This window comes from Contarinia nasturtii, unplaced genomic scaffold, assembly GCF_009176525.2.
Source record: "Contarinia nasturtii isolate CC-2019 unplaced genomic scaffold, AAFC_CNas_1.1 Cnas_scaffold_810, whole genome shotgun sequence".
NCBI lineage: Eukaryota > Metazoa > Arthropoda > Insecta > Diptera > Cecidomyiidae > Contarinia > Contarinia nasturtii.
In genome coordinates, this window is record NW_022198157.1 from 1,973,384 (window position 1) to 1,994,741 (window position 21,358).

The window sequence follows — 21,358 nt, forward strand, 5'->3', positions numbered from 1 at the left end:
AATTCTGATTTTATCGTGAGTTTAGTGTGTACGTGATTGTTGAATTGTATACGAATGTAAAAATTTGTTTGTAAATGTATGTATTCGCAATTTGTACAATCGCTTCGCCTACAATTCCAGTGGTTTTTATTGTTAAAAAAACGGTTCACGATAAATGTCGTTGTGCTGCTGCTGTTGCTGCTGTATAAAACGCTGGAAAGCGAAATGTGGAAAATCTCTTTGCAGCCGTAAAGTAAAACCAATTCAATTTGTTTATCGCCCACAGAGCACATTTTGCTTATGACTGAATTGCAATCGTTCGCATACGAGATATAGCATCAATATTGTAGTCGTTTGGAACATTTGAAACGGAAACCCACTAAAGGTTCTGTTTTCTTCGAACTTCGAAGGTGTAAAATATCTTTGTGTTATTATGAGCGTAGGTTTTAAATTGCCGAGCCTGACCTTTTGCATTGAATGCAATTTTCTGGAAATTCTTTGCGCTTATTTTTTTTTATTATTTACCAATTGATTTCACCTGGATGCAACCGGTTGCATTCACTTCGATTGGAATTTCGTTGCATTTCATGCCAATCGACCAGTTATTTGAGTCATTTTTTGTTCACGCAACATAAAAAATTTTCTTGTCCAATTTTCCATACTTGATGTTGGTACATGTATGAGTGTAAACGACATCCCGAGCTCATTTACTCAATGAAAACCTTATTCAAGAATGTTTGAGTCATTGTCTGATGTTTCATAGCTTTTCTTTAGCATCCAACACTCACCAACACACATTTTGTCCTCGAACACATGATTGCGCATGCGATGTGATTCATAAAATGTGTGCGTGCGTGTGTGCTTAGGTTTGTTTGAATGGAGTCAGACGCCAGTTCGATGTGTGTGTATGTATGTGTGAAGTTTTTTTCAAAGTTTTCAATAAATGTTTGTGTTGTACATTTATGTACGTATAAATCGGTCGATTTCGAAGCACAATTTAAATAGAGAACCTTTAGAAAGCATGATATGTGTGAGAGAGGGAAAGAGAGAGGGGGAGGGAGCGAAAGAGCGCGAGAGTGTTATGGAATGAAAGGAATTTATCTGGAGCGCGATGGATTGGGTATGCATCCATCAGCTGCGAAACAATGGGACGCATATCAAATGTGCCAACATTGATGCTGCTTGATGTTGAATACGTGCCAATATCGCAAAAGTATGCATAAATTTGTTTTTTGTCTTCATTCGTATGTTCGCTCTATCCTTTTATGTTCGCAACCGCTGTGCTGTGTAATGCAGAATTCCAAATCGATGGATACACACCTAAAAATGGCGAATGTACAACAATAAAAATGCACGCGATTTGAATTCGTTTCGTCGTTGTCATTCAATCATTGGCGCTTTGGCTATTTGCTCACACGGATTATTTTCACATTTTCCAAATGGTGTTCGCGGCATATCCATAAGACCAAAAATAGTCGAAAAATGTATGTCGATACACCTGTACAACGGAGATTAACTACTGTAGCATTTCATTTGCCGTGAATTGAGCGCGCGCTCGCGCGAGCACATTCATATCCCGCTTTTGCCAATGGGCAAACATACAAACAATCGATGCAATTTTATTGATGTATCCGAGAAATCATGAGATGGCTTCAGTCACCTGGAAAACCTGAAAAACATTCGTGTAATGATGTTGACACAAGAAAAACGGTAGTTTACTTCAATATCACCCATCTCACTCAATTGGTACTGCACTTATCCACGATGAATGCGCACATTCACGTTAATGGCAAAAAATAGAAAAAAACATTTATTTACTTATTCCTCTCGGTACATTTCAAAAGCCAGTGGTTTTCCATCTGCTGCCGTTGTACATCATTTCTATGAGTGATTTTTTTCCCGTCGTTTGTTTACATTTTCATAAATCTATTTTCATTCAGAATTTTAACTCATATGTGTACTCCATACACAACACCGTTGACTTGCTGCCTGCTATTTCTCATTGTATCGAATTTAATTCTGTGTATCTGAACGAATGCACTCGTTACGAAAAACGGATTGCAATAAGTCAATGACGTCTATGCACTGATCCATACGCTTTACAAAAAAGAAGGTAGCATACGTACGTACGTATTCAATTTTGCCCACACACATTCCATCGCTTTGTTTCTATATTTTTTTTTTGTTGCTTCCTTTGCTTATCGTACATGTAAACACGTCGTGTTTTGATGACGGCATATATATTTACTTGCAATGCATGTAGTTTGATCAGTATAATTCGTATGGTAATCCATAATATGTACTACAACAAAAAAAGAAGAATAATAACATCGATCGTCACTCGTCATACACCTTCAATTCCCCGGATGAAAAGCAGACGTGAAATGAAAGAGAGTTTCACTGTATTCAGTTTGATTTTGAAAATTGCACAACACATTTTTGGCTTCCCACTATTGTTCGCCTACTGTTTTTGTCTATTGAGAGGAGCCGGGAATATCCATTTGTAAATATTCAAACAGCCTACGACCAATGAACGATCGTTATGTGAATGTAATTCGGCATTCAGAATGAAAACGAACGAAAGAGGACGAATGTGTGTGTGAGAGGGATGGACGGTGCAAAAGAACTCACCTCACACATGCTTCAATGGATAATAGATAGTAAATTGAGCAGCAGGTTACACACGTATTCATGTCATTACGATTTTCAAGTGTAGAAGTTTGCTACGTTATTGACTTAATTTGCTTAATTGTTTGCAATGAAAAGTGCTTGCTGGCCGACTTGAATTTAATCCCATTCTTTTTCTCTCTCACTCTCTCCTCGCTGTCTATCTTTATTCTTTCTTTCTCTCTCTCCCTCGTGGCACATGCTGCTTGATAATTTTAGAAACGTTCATCAGTTCCATTTCTGCATATTTCACAATCAATTCGTATGTGTCGGAGAAAATGACGTTGAATTATGAAAGTGCACGCCTGAATCAATTACGGTTGTCGCGTATGTGCAAATGCATCAAATCATTTTATATTTTCATTTCCGTGTGCTACATTATTTTGAAAAGTTGAATGTGGCATTCTAATTATGGTACACTTTATTTATTTGTTGAAATTGATTTCCATATCATTTCTACTTGGTATTTTTCATGAACCTACCATTTTTCCAACTTAAACTGAATAATAGTGCTAAGTTCTGTATACATTTTAAAATAGAACATTTACTCGAAACAATTAGAACACATTCAGCTTGTCCATTAATAATTTAAACGGAAAAGTTGATATCAAACGAGCATAACGTACTGTTCGGTGTACCCATCTTTACTATACCCTCTGGTCATGTATTCAAAACGAAATGCCTTCAATATATGTATAAACAAAGCGTAACAAATAAATGACATTTTTAGCGTTTTTTCAACAATTGATTTTTTTATTCATGATTTTCATTGAAACACTGGAATAAAAGCCATTGAAAAAGTGGACGGATTCAACTAAAATAATATCTTGTGAAACATTTAATTTATAATTCTAGTACGGCACCATACGGCACTCTCAAATTATTTCCGTGGAATCCATTAGATCGAGTGGGTTTATCTATCAGTAGAAAAAAAAGCATACAAATTGCATATTGAATAGACGGTGAAATATGCATTGCCATAAAACATCAGTGGAAAATGGTTACCTTTTTCTTTTTTGCATCATCAAAATTGAATCCCATGAAAAATGCAATACGCTGTAATGCGAATATTGACCGTATACGATGCTCTGGGCGATATGCCAACAAACGCAACAACAAATCACGACCATCCGACGGCAATGCTGAACACTCAACAGGCAAACGAACAGATCCTTCATTGAATTTATGGTCATTGCATTCGGATTTCAAAATTGGTAATGTTGGCGATATGGGCATCTGATAATCGCCGTCGGTATTTGCACGGGCATTATCGGTACAATCATAAATGGAAGTGGGGTTCGATGTGCTTGTCACCATTTCTGCTTCAATTACTTCGGGAAACTGTGAAAAAATAGAGAGAAAATTTTTACAGTTGAATGTTTGATATTTGGATTTTAAATTGTCATTTTTCCAATAGGGATCATTTTTCAATGTGAAAAAAACGAGTCGACTTTGACAAGCATGTTTTCCTTATCATTTGACAGAAGTCAGTGTTAAATCACACACGCACCATTCGGGGCCGTAAAAATTGAAGTTATTCTAAGTTTAAATAGAAAAATTACGAACAAAATCAGAAAAAATGACCGATTACAGTTCAACACCATCAAGCAGCAGTGGCAGTGATGCTGAATTACAGGAATTTTTATTGATGGAAAAACAAAAGGCACAAGTTAATGCACAAGTGAGTATTTATTTCCAACCTCGATTTCGATTGTTCGATCGAATGTCGATTTTGTTTTAACAATTTGACAAATGACCTCGAATTCGATCGGTTTCAGGTTCATGAATTCACCGAAATATGCTGGGAACGATGCATCGATACACCAGAAAGTAAACTAAGCAGTAAATCGGAAACATGCCTGTCCAATTGTGTGGACCGTTTTATTGACACATCTCTGCTGATCACCAATCGATTTGCACAACTTCTGCAGAAACATCAAGAATAATACAATTAAAACAAATCCATTCGGACTAAGATTGGGCATTGATAAACTTGTGTTCATTCAGAAAACATTTAACAAACAATTAGAATTTATGTTAACAAAATGTAAAGTACTTCAAATAAACAGAAGAAAATGACAAACATTTTTTTTGAGCGGATCGTATTTCAGCAAAACCCAAAAAAACCATTCAATATTTAAAGTGAATATTTGGATTGAAGTAACATTTTTATAGAAACTCCAGCGAATGATTCAATCGGAGTAAACAATTGTGTAATAATAATACACCGAAATCTCATGCATAACCACAATTTCATGGGGTGTTTGGAGCGCCATCTATTGTCCGGCATTTGAAGAGCATCTACCACATGTTCTACTCAATAGACAATTTACTGTCATTGTCAAGAGCGATCCAAAAAGCAAAACAATTCGATGTCATTGTGCCGAATAAATGTTTCAACAGAAATTCATCCAAGGCATTTTTCAAAAAAAAAAAAATTGAGCATTTATCATTAGTACATAGTTTTTCAGCTCAAATTATGGAATCGAATCGACGATCAACCGGATACAATGTGTAAGTAGAATAAGATCTTTTTTATATGCCGAAAATTTGTCGCTTGTAATTTAAATCGATTGGGGAATAGCTAAAGCTTTGAAGTCACCGACATCATTGCTATTTGGAAAAAAATATCTGAATTGTCTTTGTTTTGCAGCGATTTGAAAATTCCCTTTCCAACCCGAAGACAAGCAGAAATTGCTTATGACGTACTGAGAATTGACCCAGAACCAAAACGAAGTGCAGTTACCAAGCAATTGAAATTAGTTTCGAATGATATCATAGCGTAAGTGGTGTACCAGTAGCATGAGCTATTAAAAATTGATCAATTTAACATGTTCGAACATTTCACCATATTTTCAGAACATTCTCAGCCCAACAAGCGAAACACGTACGTGTTGGTGTAAATGCGTTTCTTGATGCCATCATTTTATGTACTGAAACTTTGCATCAATTCGGGCCACCAGCCGTCAGCTACGATTACGAGTAGCAAACATTTTGGCAATTAAGTAACTTCATTCGAGTATAATATTTAGACTTAAGGAAAATACAAAAAAAAAACCATGGCCGAACCAACACCGTCACCCACACCATATCGTGCTGTCTATGGATTCGCTTGCTTTTTATTCTTCAAAACTCTATTCTTTTTATACGTATGCTGGACTTTTATACCCGAACACATTCTTCACAATGTACTTGGATTGACGTATTTGCCGGATAAATATTTCGCCCTATTTCTGCCAGTACTTGTTTTGTGCGCGCTCACCATTTTCGCATTTCTCATTTACCCATCAATGAACTTGTCGATGCAAGACGATGTGAATGATTTACATACGCTGCGCGACAAACACACAATTGTTCGTTGCCAACGTATAAATCAAACAACCGGCATTCAATGCAAAAACAAAGTCGACGCAAAGCCAGCCGATGCATCAAACAACTTTAATCCATGGCTCTTTGAAAAATATTGCAACGACCATATGGATCATCTTCTTGATAGCATTCCAACGGATGAAGAGAACGAAACTGAATTTTGTGATTGTGTAAACGAGTCCAAGTGCTGGCTGCACAATCATCCAAATCACTTGAAAGTCTTGCAAAAACGAACTACCGTACCAAATATCTGCGATCTTGATGTTAGCGACGTTTGTAAACGATTATTTTTGGAAGAATAAAAACCACGCTCTTGAATTATATTTTTAGTATTTTAAATAAAAAGAAATGATGATACATACATTCGAATAAAATAATAATTAATCAAATAAATTTTCTAACTGGATATAATTCGTGATTGTTTCTTCCCTATTCTTTCTTATTAGGCTTTGACCCCGAAACAGAATCGTACACGTTATAATTTTCCGATTGATTACAATTTTGTGAGAGAAACAAAATGGATTTGCATTTTAATGTTAATTAGTTGTAAAACACATTTTTGGATTTGCTTGTTCATCAAAACGATTTCAATTAATAAGTTAATTAAAATAATGTGTACTTCAACATTTGCTAGCCACTTTTGCTCTTGAAAAAAAAAATTGGAATCTAACGGAGTATGTTCAGCTATGCGGCGGTACAAATATTCAAAAAAGAACATGGAAAATGGAGGTTATACCATTGCGTGTAACGTAACGTGGACACGAAACAAATGTTCTGATGTAATTGAACAATTCAATGTAAGCATCATAATGTACTTTTTCCAATCATGCACATCCCAATGGGCCCATTTATAAAAAAGCGTCCATCACCTCAGTTTCACACATCAATTTTGATAACTGATCCAAACGGTTTTCATCAGATTAGACAAAAATGTTATGAAAACGTATATTATATCGAATACGATCGTAAATTTATGCAAAATATGTCGAATTCCAAATTCATAGCATTTTTACTGTTCAAGAAATAAGTCCTCTATAAGATTATGTCGGGAACTTTTTCATTTTTGAAAAAAAAAAAATCTTTATCAATATTTCAAGCCTGACTATACGCACTTTTCATCGGCTAGAATTGAAAAATAGCTTATTGGGTTCCGGCTAATAAAAAACATAGAATCAATTACTGTTTATTAAAACTCATGTAGAGTGTGATGTTATTTAAATTTTGACCCATCAATTTATTAATGAGAGATTATAAGATTGAGTCTAATTTGCTTGCGAATCAATTGCAACAAGATAGCTCGTAAAAAAATCGACTCAAAAGCAGAAAATGTTGTTTTCACATCTCTTTTGTTTCAATAAAAATAAATTGAATAAAAAGTCGCACGCACCTTTAACTGCAACAATCGCATTACGACTTGCATATAGGTGCGCACACACATCGAACGTAAAGAATAAGTTGTTAGACGGAATGGTAAGTGTATAAGATTAAATCTAGAAATAACAGTTATTTCGAAATTTTCATATTAAATCTCTCTCTCACATACACAATCACACCACCGGCCGCAAATACAGCGCATCCATATTAGTAACCAATTAAGAACGAATGATAGAGTAGCATAAATTATGCAATGAATTGGAAAGTCATTAAACTCGTTCGGCGTCAGACAAAAGCCATAAATTAAGTATATCTATGCTATCCAACTTAGCAAAGAAGAGTAGGAGAATGTAAGAAGGCAAAAAAAAGAATCGCACTGGCATTCACTGTCAACGTGAATGAATTGCAAATATTTGTGTTGCCACGAATAGGCAAGATGCGATTGGAAGAAATTGACATCGGTGAACGCAGTTAAAAATAGCAAACGTGAGATAAGAACAACAAAGTGAGATTCGTTCTTTGCATTGCTTTTGTTATCATATCGTTTGCCATTTTTATGTAATCGCATGGAGATAGAGAAGAGAATCGGGTGTGCCGATGTGATGATTGAAAAGAGTCAAGTGAAACAGGAATTTTAATTGCCGATGAGGTTGTTGATCTGATTTTTGCAGCTATTTTTAACATTTTCTTGTCTTTCCACACACACACATCACTATCGGACTTCTTTTCTACAACAATTTGCCCGATCACAAGAACAGTTCTTTTCGCGAACTAACTTCTGGATCTGGAGAGTCTGCTTTTTTCTCTCGATCGAAACAAAGTAAAACATCTATTATGAGGAGGAATTTTAAAAATATAAATTTAAAACAAAAGGAAATGGATATAAATGAGAATAAACAGAGAAAATCATTGAAATCTAGCCAGTAATTGCATCACGACAATGCAATAAAATGTGATGTCGCTGACATTTCCATCCTCAGAATGATGAAATAAAACAAAATTGTGTTTTTAATTCAATTCGCATGTTTGATGAATTTCTGTATAGACAATTCTATTCAATTAAAATTATACCGAGATTTAATGGTAGTTATTAAGCCATCACATTATAAGTGTTGCATCTAAAATCATAAGTGTTGATCATTCAACACACAAATCATAATGACAGGAAAACATAATGCAACAAATATTTGCAAACGTCCTAAAAATCTGAACGAGTCAAGGTGTACAACAATTGTAAATTAATTTTGTTTTGTCTTGGTCTTTGTCTATCTATTTCTATCTTTAATTCAAACAAGTTCAAGTTGAATTTATTCCGGTTTGTCGAATACGCCAACAATATGTGCAAATAAATGGACCGTATCGTATGGAAAACAACAACATAATAGTTTTCGTAGAAAAAAAAAAAAAAAAACAAAATTCCCCTACATAAAACCAATGATTCGCAGGAATTTTTCAACCGCATGGAAATGTGTCAGGGTTATTTGATCAATATTATGTAAATATTTTTGGTCACCATGGTGACTGACTTGACTGAATTTGTATGAACCGTAATTTCGGTCTCAATAGAATTCAGTCGATACAGAGAAATTCCGAGAGTGCGAATTCAATTGAGAAATCGCACAAAATGCCAAAGAAAGATAAAAAAGCCGACAAAAAAGGTCAAAAAGAGAATAAAGAGCAATTGAGTGCGGTAGACAAAACATTCTTTGAAATCACCATCAACGATCTCAATGCAAAACTATCGAATCTACGAAAACGCAATGCCGAACTGGAGGAGAAAAATGCCGAACTGGAAACACAAATGGTACAGCTGGATGAAGATCGAGCCGATATAATTGCATTTTTAAAGCGTTCCGTCTCCAAGCAATGCAGCGAAATAAAAGATTTGGAAGAGAGATTATCGGAATTGGCCAAAGTTCGAGGTGAAGAAACGGACAAATTTCAAAATATCATCAAAGATTGGGAATCAAAATTCAAATCCATGCACGATGCATTGTCGTCCGAAATAAAATTGTTGTCGGGTAAATTGAACTATTTGGAAGAGTTTCGTTTGCAGCACGACGATTTGATGGCAAAATTCGAAAATCAAGATCGACATTTAAAAGAACAAGAGCAACGGCACAAAGACACGTTATACGAACTAGAGCATAAACAAATCGCTGAAAAAGTTCTACTTAAAAATCAACTTGAAGGCAGATTGTTAGAATTATCGAATGAATTTACTCAAGCAAATCAAATTCGGACGGCGGCGCACGTACAACGATTAACTCGTGAAAATATTGCAATTAATAATGAGATCAAGCGACTGTTGTTGACCGTTGAACGTGTAACCAATGAAAATGACAAATTTAAACAACGAAATCGGGAACAACGTCGCATGAGCGACACAATTTCGGAAGAAAATGCGCATTTGGTTGAGGCCAGTGGAAAATATGTGAAAATTATAGCACGATTGACCAATGAATGTGAAAAACTCAAAGATGAAGTTAAAAAAACCGAAAAATGTGGAAAACTGCGAAAAATGGCCGAACTTCGAGAAACCGTTTCGCGCAAAGAGCTCAATGAATCGAAATTGAAATTGGAATCAATTCATGCGAAATTTGCTGAAAACCAAAAACAGTATGAATCACATTTGGAAAACGATGCAAAACATCGAGCGGAAATTAATCGTTTGTTGGACATTTTAAGTAAATTGAAACAGAAACTCGGTGATGCTCTTCGCAATGATGGAATGGTACCATTTGAAGTGCAACGAGCCAATTTGCTTGAAGAATTGCTACAAATTTTAACGGCCGTGGAAGAAGTTGATGATATCCCAATCGACGAATTAACGGAGAAAATCGATAAGATGACCCCGTTGAAAGAAGCCATTTATCACAAGGGAAAAGTTGGAATTGCTCCAAGACAATCAACAAAAAATGTATTAAAATTTGCGTCCGCATCGTATAAAGGTCGACGCAAAAGCATTTTAGATGCTCAACGTGATCCATGCATTGATGAAACAAGGAAGCGAATATCGTTAGTTGGATGTGCAATTATCGATGTTGATGATGATGCGGCACGCTACCAATCAAGTGATTCGGCTTACATTGACGATGAGGAGAAAACCACATCAAGCCGCAAACCAAGCATGGTTCAAATGTCTCATGACTTATCAAATGATGACGACGATAAGCAAGAAAACATGTAGAAATTTGAAAATAAACTCTAGAAATATGTCTAATAAAAGCATTGAATAAATAACCGACCAAAGATTGTTTGTATAATAACCATTTGCGTGTATGTGTGTATGTGTGAGTGTGGCTTCGAACTGAAAGGAGCTCAAGTTCAGTGCAATTCTTGATGGCCATCGAGAGAAATGCGCTTGTTATGCCATAAACGAATGAAAAGAATAAATGATTATTTTTACATATTTTTCCGTCTATTTTTGTACACACAGAGTGTGTGTGTGTGTGTGTGTATGGAGCGCAGTCATAACATAAATCATTCAAACATTATTTATACATGTTCGATTCACGTGCATCTGGACATAAATAGATATATGCTATGTGTCGCAAGAAACGTAAGAAAAAAACAGAATGTAATATAAATATAAGAAAAACCACATTTTAAAAAACCATTCCGTGCATGAAGGAGCCGCCCGAGAACGAGTTAATGCGCTTTGCGCATCGCAATTAAAAATGTTTATTTTCTACTCTCGATATAAATTTGCACACCATTTGCTGCACTGCAAACACGGTACCACGACGATGAGGACGACGACGATGCAAACTCGAAGCTATCGGCCCAAGATCTTCCTCTTCTTTCTTTCTCTATTCATGTGTGATTATTTTATCTGTGGATTGTACCGCGTGTGCATTTGTTTTCTTGCTTGATTAACTACCTGTTTATTCACATCTCTCCCTCTTTGGGCTTGTTATCAACATAAATTTTGTTCTTCTTCTTCCTTTGTTTTTCAATTGTTTACACTATTTACTACTGTTTGACGACACATCCATTTGGCCTGCGGTGTAGAACAACGACCAACTCCGATCATGATGATGACGATTAAATAGTGCACTTTTGCACACACGCACACACATGCGCGCAAAAACATTCTTGACGTTGCATGAAATATTCTTGAAGAAACAACAAACTCGATGGCAACGATGAAGAAGCGAAAGCAACCAAAAGGCTTGATTTCAAGAGGCAACAACAAGTGGTGTAAAAACAACAGTAGCAAGCACTGTACGACAATCAAGTTATAAATAGAACAAATGCAGGAGAGAAAACCTGGACACGCCGCATTCATTTTCATCCTTTTGAAAGCAAATGTGCAAATGTACGCGCTCTGACAGTGTGTGTGTGTTTTTTTTTATTAACTATGCACATTATAAGCAGCAGCATTTTCAATGCAATCCAAACGATCATTTTACTTTTCAACTGTGAATCCCTTCATTGTCGGCCACTATTCTTGTCTACTATGTAATCAATTTTGTCCGTTTCTTTTTTCGCTCGCTCGACGTTATTTTCTCCCATTCGTCTCGCGCAATTCTTCCATTACGTTACAAACAAAATACTAGATACCAAAACGAACAAAGAAAACTGCAACAATGCACAAAATATTTTATAAGTGGAATTGATTATATTCTGAATCTATAGATTATTTTTTCATATGTTGATAAATGCTCGCTGAATGCATAGAAAAACTCTTAAGTGAAGAAGAAGAAAAAGCACACACATTGAATCATGATGGAATGAACCTTTTGTGTAAAGGAAAAATTCCGTAAATAATCACGTTAACACACGTGTGAATGCACACAATTTTGCACTTATCATCGGCAAATACCATCTCCCTTTTTTTTGTCACGGCGAATAAACGCAAGTTATTTGCTCATGCTCTCAGCTAAAAGTTAAAATCGAAAGAAAAAGGATTCACAATCCGAGAAATGTCTGGCGAATAGAATTTGGCAAGATAATTTACAATTCAATTCGATTGAGTTCTCTTTCGTTTTCGAAACGCAATGACATGATGAGAATCACTTATTTGTCTGTCGCCTTTGAATGTATATGTACAGTGAACATTTTCGTCGTGTTGAATTTATTTGCGATGCCAAAATGATACAATCTATCGTATGGCTATTCTATATAAAAATTGCCATAAAAGGCATCGCCTTTTTGTTGCTCGCTGCTCAAAATGATAATCTTAGGTGGTTCCCGTGAGTGGTTTTGTTCATTGTCATGGATCTCTTTGTGTTGTTGATTTTATTCGATCGACTTTGAATGTACGCGACCTAATATTGCAATTGTTTTGTCACACAAGTGCACAAAGAGTGCATACATAAAACCTGAAAGCGAAATGCTCCGCTTGCAGCAATGGGCTATGCTCCTTTTGCGGCTTCTCTATACTGCTCCATCCATGTAAACATATATTGACTATTGCCAGCATTTGTGTCGTCTATCTTTTAGTCTGTGACTCTTCGCTGTGCTCTGGCTATTATCAATTTTAATTGCGATCAGAACGTTGTTTTTTTTCTTTATCTGCTACTTTGCTGCTTGTTTGTTTGCATTGCCATTTTTTTTTTCTACGTGTTTTATGCATTTTTATGCAAATTTATTATGCTCATCCATAAATTTAATTGCGCATATACATTCTCTTCTTCTTCGGCTTACTCGAGTCGAATAAATGCTATTTCTCGTTTTCATTTCGATCTCATTTTACTACGTGAGAGTTTTGCTGTACAAACTACAACGGCTTTTCTCTGGTTTATGATGAAAGACATAATATAACTACAGTCCGCTACTATAACTATAGCGAACTTTGCTAAAATGTAGTGGATTCAAGTCAATTTCGATGCAGTCTCGAGTCGAGACTCACAAAGATCAACTATTCTTCGGAATAGATAACAAATTTGTCTGGAAATCTAAGCTTTGTGTGGCTGCTGTTTTTTTTTTTTTTTGAACTTGCAAATAGGTAAAATATTCAGCAGCAATACTTGAATACTGTAAACTTCAACTCTTATCAAGAGTTTATTATTTATTTTGTATATTTTGGAATAAGTAATGAAAAAACAATGAAATTACAATTCGTTTATAAACAAGTATAGTCATGTCATTTTCGCATGAGTGCGAGCAATCATATACATAATCAAATTACTGAGAAAATAACACCGGTAAGTTTTGATGAGCATAAACGAAATAAATCCTCATCAATTGAAAATCCACAAAGTAAGTTGTTTAACTGGTGAATATTTTACTGGCGAGTATATTTATCTGTATGAAATTCACACTGTGTATTTTAATCAGTCTAAGTTTACCTAATAACAATCGAAAAGAATGCAAAAAAAGACAATCAAAGAAATGGTTCCACGATGACGGGCCATTTGTGGTGTTTACGTGATATTCTAAGGACGTCGAACATCCGGTGCACTAAAACCGTACGAAAAAACTAATTACCGTGTGCGATTACTAACCAGATTCTTTTATATGCGCCGATTGTGATTATGATAATCGTTCGATAAAATTGCGCCTCTGGCCCTTTGTCCCCCTCTCCGTCTGTCTGTTTCTCTCTTTCTCGGTCGTCAATAATAACGAGTCAGTGGATGTCAGTGTGCAAAGTGGTTATGATTGCTAGCACATCATTACCACGTCGAATCGACGTTCTTATTCATTTCAAGCGCACGGCATGTGTTTTTTTTTTTGAATTTTATTTAAAGAAAAAGAAATACGTCGAACGAACCAAAGAATCTATTAACAGAGATTAATTGAGAATGTAATCGTCAATGTCGCGATTTTGCATCACTTAATTCCGACCGTAATAATTTAATTGACATATTGATGTTAACGAAAAATAAAATACATAACAAGAGAGACTGAGCTGTTGCATGAGTTCGCGTGTTAAGTGAGAGCATGCAGCATGAGACATTGCATCAATGATAAAACCAAATAATGATATATCCATTCGATGCATGTAAATTGCATGATTTGTTGTGTTTTTTTTTTTCATCTTCTCTGCGGTTTGGTTCGTCACTATTATTTTATGTTGTCTCCTTTCTTTGCTACTGCATACCGCTGTTGCTGTTGCTATTGCGGTGCGACGGACTTGAAATTATATTTTTGTGTGTCTCGTGTGTGCAACACGGTTAACTGTTGCATTTCGATGAAACGACAAGAAAATTGCATAAGAACGAAGAGCGAAACGACGATTTATCATCACACAACCAACAAATTCAATCAGATTCAATCCGACTGATTGTTAATGCCAGTTGATGTCTCATGCATGTTATGTTTATTTAGCGCTATGCTAATGCTGAGACCGCAGAGAGCGAGGGGGGCAAACAGACGGGAAAGCACAAATCAATTGCTCGAAGGCATTTCGTTCGCTCATTTTGATAGTAAATCATATTCGTTTAGCTGAATATGATTTGGTATCAGTGTGACACGTTTTATTCTCATGTTTATTTTAACAAATATCGTCGGCTCTCACACAAATGCACATAAAATGCCATATGAAAATGTATGGTGGACAGTAAAAATGATTGTTATTCAGTTTTTTTTCATCTTCTTCAATTACTCATTACTAATAACTTCTATTTTCGCAAGTAAAATTAATCACTTGAACAAGTGGTTGGTTTGAGTGCTAGGGCTACAATTAATGAATTTAATATTTCTAGATATAATCAAATACACATCGTAATCGAATTCATCATAATCGCATTCATTGTCAGTCGTGTATTTGAGAATAGAGCGTTTTCCTTGTTCGGCGTAAGTTACCACATCCGAATATGATGGCACTCGCTGTGAAGTGAACTTCAACTTAATATTGATTTCCTTTACATTTCTGGACATGTTTTTTTTGGTTTTACCATACAAAAACTAACGAATGAACCTAAAGCTCTGCGTCATTGTCGGAAAAGAATGTGTACAATACAAAGCATTGGCCAGCAGAAAAACACCAAATGCCAAATGATTTAGCGAGAGTAAAGTGTATGAAAAAAAAATAAAATAAAAAAAAAAATGAAGAAGAACGATCAAAAGTAATGATCTCAAATAGGATTCGTTGGTTGTTAGTAGTGCTTTAGTGTATATTGCTTGATTCGTATTCTCCCCACTCCATGCTCACATCATATTAACACAGCCATTCAGAACGCGAAATGCACGCACACAATCGATAAACATATGCTGTCGTAGCCAAAGTAACACACAAATGCCACCGATTCCAATACAGACAACAACGTCACACATCATTTTATCGTTATATTGCCCCAAAACATAGTGTGGCTCATTGGCTGGTATAAAAGCAGACGTCTCACTCTCAATCATTTCAAATACTGTTTTGACAACGGACACACAACACTCGACAGTCACATTTCGACAAAAAGGAACCACATTTACAAAGTTAGAATACTTTTTTTCTTGCTTAACTAAACTATAATCAGTTCAAAACGGTTTTTGTGTGAATTTAATTATTTTTCTTGTGAAGAGATTTGCGAAGGAAAAAGTGCGTTTAATTAAAGATATACAGTTGTTTTTCTCATTGGTGAAAAAAGAACAAACAAGAATCTATTTCAGGTGAGTGATTTCTATTCTCTATTATTTTCTTTCGAAATTTCACTTGTTTTCATTTCATTTCGATTTGATTGCTAGGTTACCGCAATCAAATTGTCTCTTTCATTCATACAAATATCGCACACAAAATATGTGTGCATGAGCAATGACTCAATAGACGCAGAATTGTGTTTTTCCGCTAATCGATAAAAAAGACATCATCAGCTATTTTCAGCACGATGAGAATACTATTTTCCCATTCCAAACATTATCAGTCAAATAACAAAATAACAAATAAAACAGTTTCTTTCATCATTTTATGTCAATAATTTGCAAATTGTTACGTTAAACGCACTCAGTTTCATCCTTCTAATGTAATGAATCCTATTATTTATTTTTAATTTTTAGTTTCATTAGGTCTCTTTTTTTACTATAATATAGAGATGTTGAGATTAATGATTTCATTCATTTGAATGGAAATTTGTGTTTCGTAAAGGTCGTTTTGATAATAATTCGTACAATGCCATCGATAATCAAGTTGAACATTTTTTTTTCATTAATTTTGAATTATTCGAGCGAAAACGATTGTTTGGTTTGGAGAAAAATCACGTTTTTATAATTGTATCCATAAATCACAAAGTTTCACCCGACTGAAGTCATTTCAGTGAATTTGTTCTGGAATTCTCACGTAATTAGGTCTTTTGCTTGTTATCTATTCTTTAGTCAAAACAATTGTTATTGGCGCAACAAAACAATTCTTGAAGTCATCGTTTCACACCTGCGCGCTTCACACGAAAACTACAAGGAACAAAATAGTTAATTAAACAAGCCATTTTTAGCATTTAATTGCGAAGATATGACTCATATTTTGTAGAAATTACTCGTTTGTAAGAGATTTGAAGAAGAATAAAAATGTATGAGAAATAACACGAAGAATGGATTTAATTTCAGAAAATTCATTAAACGCCCCGAGCACATCAATCAATACAAAATATTAAATTCAATCCTTTTCAATGAAAAAAAAAAACATCTTGCGCGTTATAAATATTAATGTAATTCGATTGCATCAAAAATGATTGTCAATATTTCTTCTGGTCGCTTGATTATTTAATGAAGAAGAAAAAAACATACAACCGATTCGATTATGAAATCTCGATTCACAAGGAATCAAGCAAAGAGTTATTGCATCGTATTGCACGCGCGGTCCACTCAAAGAATCTTCGGTGCATAAAACGTAGTGGTCATTAAAATGAAATATATTACACATAACGCCACCAAACTGTTGAATTATTAATTCTTAGGTCAGACTTCATGCATTTATGTGCATATCTGTTTGCAATCAAAATGACAAATTGCCCATATCGATTTATATATACAAATTGTTTCTTTTTCCCACTCGACGCGATCGAAACGATTAATTTGGTTTTGATTTGTTTATTGAATTACAACGTGCACGTCACTGTCTCGTTTCGTTTATGAAGTGCGGCGAATTTGTTTTGTCGCAATGTTTTTTCTGCTACATTGCACTTTTTTTTCGTCGCTTTATTTATATATTGACTGTATGTAAAGCGAGTATGCGATGACTACGTAAGATGATGCCGCGATTACGTGAACGCGAAAACAAAAAGGAAAGATGTATCTCTCAATGGTCATCATTAAACGATGCGATTTTTAACACTTCTACTGTAAGCATATGTATTTAATTTCGGTCGAATGAAAAAAAAGCAACAACAACAGCCGAATGTACAAAGTTTGTATTTTTCCACGCATTGTTTGCGGGCAACATGCGATTGTCGACGATGTTTGCATGCTACGTTCGCATGTTTAATATTCTCGGTTTTCTTTTGATTTCGTCGATTCCCGTTTGATTCGCGCACGAAATTTTCATCTGCTCGTTTGCATTTTGCACCGTTTTGACCCGTTTCCGTGCCGATTTTTTTATGTTAATAATATTGCTATGAGGCCGCTTATGATTCCAAAATCCGTTTGGAATAAATAAGATTCATTTGCACAACGAATATCAGCTTCTATTTTCTGCGAATCGTAATTATATTTAAAACAGTCTCCGCCGATCAGCTCAACGAATTCAACGGGAATATTCTCAAATCCGGAACATATTTATTTCAACACTTTCTCTCGAATTCAGTCTGATTTAAATACAAATGTTTAAATTTTTTGTACGCTCAACGCGGCATCCCCATTTTTACTCATGCACACAAATTAGCATACACTAATTTATTGCTTGCTTGATGATACAATAAAATGTGAAGCACTTAAGTCCCATTTTTTTTATTTCGTACACACAAATCATTGCCAGAATATTCGCAGAATGCCAAAGCGAATGAACGTTGAACCAAAGCAGAAATGTGAGTGACGCGCGTGAATGAATGCATGAACTTGTACTTTAAATGAATGTTGACAATCATTTTTATTAAGGTAACAATATGCTTTTATTCTACATGTGTTCAACGTTTAAACTCGTTGTCACATACAACAAGCTAGGCGGCTTTGCTGTTACACTTATTTCTTTTTTTCGTGTCGCTGTGTAATGTATTTCTCGTTGTCGCAACATTTTGATTAAACTTCCGCTTTGTACTAATCCAACGATATTTCTCAAGAAGAAAAGCAATTAGCATTAAATAGGCAACAACAGAAAAAAACCACACACACAAACACAGCATCACATCACAATACAATTCATAGAATCATAGGTAGCGACCATATAATCTAGATAAACGAGCTGTTGTGCGATTCGATTGATGAAAATGATATGTAACGCAACATGAACGAATTCAATTCAATTTATCCCATTCGAATGATAAGTATATACTCTTTCTAAGACGGTTTTGCAATGCATGGAGTAAACAAAACGAAACAATGAACCGTACTGTTTGTGCGTCGGCACTCATATGAAACTGACTTTTTGAATTGAATTTATTCGAAACGATGCAATGTTGAAATTGTCTTGCGGTTATTGAGTCAGTTTATCTTATCTTATTTAGAACTTCATCCAAATACATTAAATGACTTGTTTGTTCATCATTTTCTAAATGAGATTTGTTCTTTTTTTTCTTTCTTTTTTTGACGTGTGCACAGAATGAAATCCCTACAAATTTGCTTGTTGAGTGCATTGCTCGTGATTGCTGCCTCAAATCCAATTCCAGCTGATGAACCAGCCAAACCAACAGAAAAAACTGTACCCGAAGGTCCAGTCCTCCCAGATGCTGTTGCACCGGCCGAAAAATCTGTACCCGAAACACCAGTCGTTCCAGCTGTTGCTGTCACCGATGTTCCATCCACACAAAAATCGTTGCCCGTTGAAGATGAAAAAACCGAACCACTAGCATTGCCATCACAAAAAGAAGAAGCACCACCAAAGGCCGAAGAAAAGAAACGTGAAGTTGTTGCCGAACAACAGCCAACTGCTCAACCAGCCGAATCACAATCCGAACAAGTGACTGGCAAGTCGTTACCAGAGCAACCAGTAAAAGAAACCGTTGCCGAAGCTACCACACCAAAGGCCGAACAACCACAACCAGCCGAAAGTAATGTGAAATCGGTCGTTAAAGAACCGGCCGTTGAACAGGCCGCCGTATCGACTGCAGTTCCGGCTGTTGTTGCCGATGCTGTTCCATCTGCCAAACAAGCCGATGTCAAACAAGCCGTTGAATCGACCGTTGTACCAGTTGTTCCATCTGCCATTGCCAGTGAAAAGAAAATCGATGCAGGTTGGTACATATTTCTTTTTTCACATCTCCTTTATTTTCCATCAATTCTTAAGAAAATTCACTTTTTGAGTTCGTGACAAACATTTTCATTTGACTAAAATGGCGCTGTGCATATTTCTTTCTTTCACATTTTTCAGAGGCACCAGTTCCAATTGTATCGGAAAATGTGCAACAACCAGAATCGACACCAGTTGAAGTTGAACCAAAATCGACCTTGCCAGTCGCATCGGGACAAGTACAAGCCGCCGCTCAAGTTCAACAACAACCTCAAGAAGTCGCTCAAGAACGAAGCGCAGCCGAATCAACAGCGGCGCCTCCAACTCCAGCAGCAGCCGAATCAGATCCAGCATCATCGAATGCCGAAGCCGACAACTCATCATCATCGGGATCGTCAAGTAGTTCTTCGGAAGAATCAAAAGAATCTCAAGAAAAACCAGAAAAGAAGAAAGACGCCTAATGCGCTTGATCGATGGACAATCGTCGTAATTAAAAAAAAAAAAAAAACAAAAACAAAACACTCATCCTGTTCTTAATCTTATTATTTTAAAATGAAAGCGAAATAAACCAATTCAAAACGGAATCATTGTGAGTTTCTGCACATTTTCTCGCGTGATCGATTTTCGATCGTAGACGAGCGACTTTCTTCGAAGGTGAAAATGGCAGCAAAAAAATTACACATGGACAGTCTCAAGTACATATTATAATTCAACTTTAGACACGAAAAACAAACAAATAGATTAATTTTGACTTTGTCGTAGATTTTTTTTGAATAAGATTTCATTATAATTTCTTCTTTTTTAAAACTGTCTTACGTATTTTATTAAATGTGATTCATTCCGTAATAATAATCATAATTCAATTCGATATAATTTAATGATCTTTTTTTTTCATTGATTTTATTTTATTGCATTTCACGCGAGACAATATTAAATAATGCAAAACAAACAAACAAATGCGACAAGTGGGCATAAGTAAGCATGAAAATCAATGTCTATAAACAAGCCATTGCCGGCAGACTTTAAAATCGTGCATTTTTCGTGAACGTGATGTGAGATAGACCAAATGTGCCATGATTGATTCTTCCTTTGTTTACGAGAAGAAGAAAAAAAAATTGCAATCTTTGCTTTCTCTCCCTTGTTTTGTCTCTGTTTGTTTGCTTTATCGTCTTAGCGATTTAAAATGAAATGCTGTGAATATTAAATAAAATATAACGGACCAAACCAACGCAAAGCACGACGGAACATAATCATTATAATCATTATTCCATTTGCACAATTTAATGAATGCCAATTGGAAAATTTGAAAAAAATTATCATCATCATAAAATCTCTTTCTCTCTCGGCAATGGATCACACAGACCTACAGAGGCACATGTTGCAAAAGCCACGATGCCACAAGTTTTCGATTTTCTCGATCTTTCTTCATCGCCTCACCCGAAAAAAAAGAACAAACGAGAAACAAAAAAAAAATTACACTCAATTGACACAATCAAATGCAATAACCCCATTCCAGTAAAATATGAATCAGAACTAACGCAATAACAATACAAGTTTAACGTAAGTCATTTAGGCATTTGCGCACACACACACATACACATTTTTTACTACATATTAATTAGAATGCAACATTAGAATCTCTAGTTGAATGTAAAAAAAAACTTTGTCCATGTAACAGACTAAAGAAATAAAGGACTCTCTATTTAAACGAAACAATTG

The 21,358-nt window shown here is 35.4% G+C and overlaps 5 protein-coding genes across 5 annotated transcripts in view; 4 read left to right on the forward strand and 1 right to left on the reverse strand.

The window, feature by feature from the left end:
* Positions 1 to 3,414: 3,414 nt before the first annotated feature.
* LOC116342051 (serine/threonine-protein kinase S6KL) overlaps positions 3,415 to 21,358 on the reverse strand; it is a 30,619-nt gene continuing 12,675 nt past the window's right edge. Inside the window, exons 8-9 of the mRNA XM_031769535.1 lie at positions 3,652 to 3,987; positions 3,415 to 3,563 (exon numbers count right to left, since the gene is read on the reverse strand). Coding sequence (XP_031625395.1) covers positions 3,522 to 3,563; positions 3,652 to 3,987 — 378 coding nt within the window. The 3' untranslated portion in view covers positions 3,415 to 3,521. The remainder of the gene's footprint in view (positions 3,564 to 3,651; positions 3,988 to 21,358) is intronic.
* Positions 4,102 to 4,731, forward strand: LOC116342058 (mitochondrial import inner membrane translocase subunit Tim8). Its single transcript, XM_031769543.1, has 2 exons — positions 4,102 to 4,327; positions 4,425 to 4,731. Exons 1-2 carry the CDS (start codon positions 4,226 to 4,228, stop codon positions 4,590 to 4,592), a joined length of 270 nt encoding a protein of 89 aa, XP_031625403.1. The 5' UTR covers positions 4,102 to 4,225; the 3' UTR covers positions 4,593 to 4,731.
* LOC116342056 (EKC/KEOPS complex subunit LAGE3) lies at positions 5,013 to 5,653 on the forward strand. Its single transcript, XM_031769541.1, has 3 exons — positions 5,013 to 5,160; positions 5,300 to 5,428; positions 5,506 to 5,653. The coding sequence occupies exons 1-3, from the start codon at positions 5,126 to 5,128 to the stop codon at positions 5,630 to 5,632; spliced, it is 291 nt and encodes a 96-aa protein (XP_031625401.1). The 5' UTR covers positions 5,013 to 5,125; the 3' UTR covers positions 5,633 to 5,653.
* LOC116342055 (phosphatidylinositol N-acetylglucosaminyltransferase subunit P) lies at positions 5,679 to 6,338 on the forward strand. Its single transcript, XM_031769539.1, has one exon. It carries the CDS (start codon positions 5,706 to 5,708, stop codon positions 6,315 to 6,317), a length of 612 nt encoding a protein of 203 aa, XP_031625399.1. The 5' UTR covers positions 5,679 to 5,705; the 3' UTR covers positions 6,318 to 6,338.
* On the forward strand, positions 15,686 to 20,449 carry LOC116342053 (predicted GPI-anchored protein 58). The gene is made up of 3 exons (XM_031769537.1): positions 15,686 to 15,939; positions 19,012 to 19,643; positions 19,781 to 20,449. Exons 2-3 carry the CDS (start codon positions 19,013 to 19,015, stop codon positions 20,098 to 20,100), a joined length of 951 nt encoding a protein of 316 aa, XP_031625397.1. The 5' UTR covers positions 15,686 to 15,939; position 19,012; the 3' UTR covers positions 20,101 to 20,449.

What these genes read in the sequence shown, in the direction of transcription:
- LOC116342055 (XM_031769539.1), top strand. Translation starts at nt 5,706, where the DNA reads ATGGCCGAACCAACACCGTCACCCACACCATATCGTGCTGTCTATGGA.
- LOC116342053 (XM_031769537.1), top strand. Translation starts at nt 19,013, where the DNA reads ATGAAATCCCTACAAATTTGCTTGTTGAGTGCATTGCTCGTGATTGCT. An exon ending in TGAAAAGAAAATCGATGCAG is followed by an intron (nt 19,644 to 19,780) that starts GTTGGTACATAT and finishes CACATTTTTCAG; the next exon opens with AGGCACCAGTTCCAATTGTA.
- LOC116342056 (XM_031769541.1), top strand. Translation starts at nt 5,126, where the DNA reads ATGGAATCGAATCGACGATCAACCGGATACAATGT. An exon ending in CGATCAACCGGATACAATGT is followed by an intron (nt 5,161 to 5,299) that starts GTAAGTAGAATA and finishes TTTGTTTTGCAG; the next exon opens with CGATTTGAAAATTCCCTTTC. An exon ending in GTTTCGAATGATATCATAGC is followed by an intron (nt 5,429 to 5,505) that starts GTAAGTGGTGTA and finishes CCATATTTTCAG; the next exon opens with AACATTCTCAGCCCAACAAG.
- LOC116342058 (XM_031769543.1), top strand. Translation starts at nt 4,226, where the DNA reads ATGACCGATTACAGTTCAACACCATCAAGCAGCAGTGGCAGTGATGCT. An exon ending in AGGCACAAGTTAATGCACAA is followed by an intron (nt 4,328 to 4,424) that starts GTGAGTATTTAT and finishes GATCGGTTTCAG; the next exon opens with GTTCATGAATTCACCGAAAT.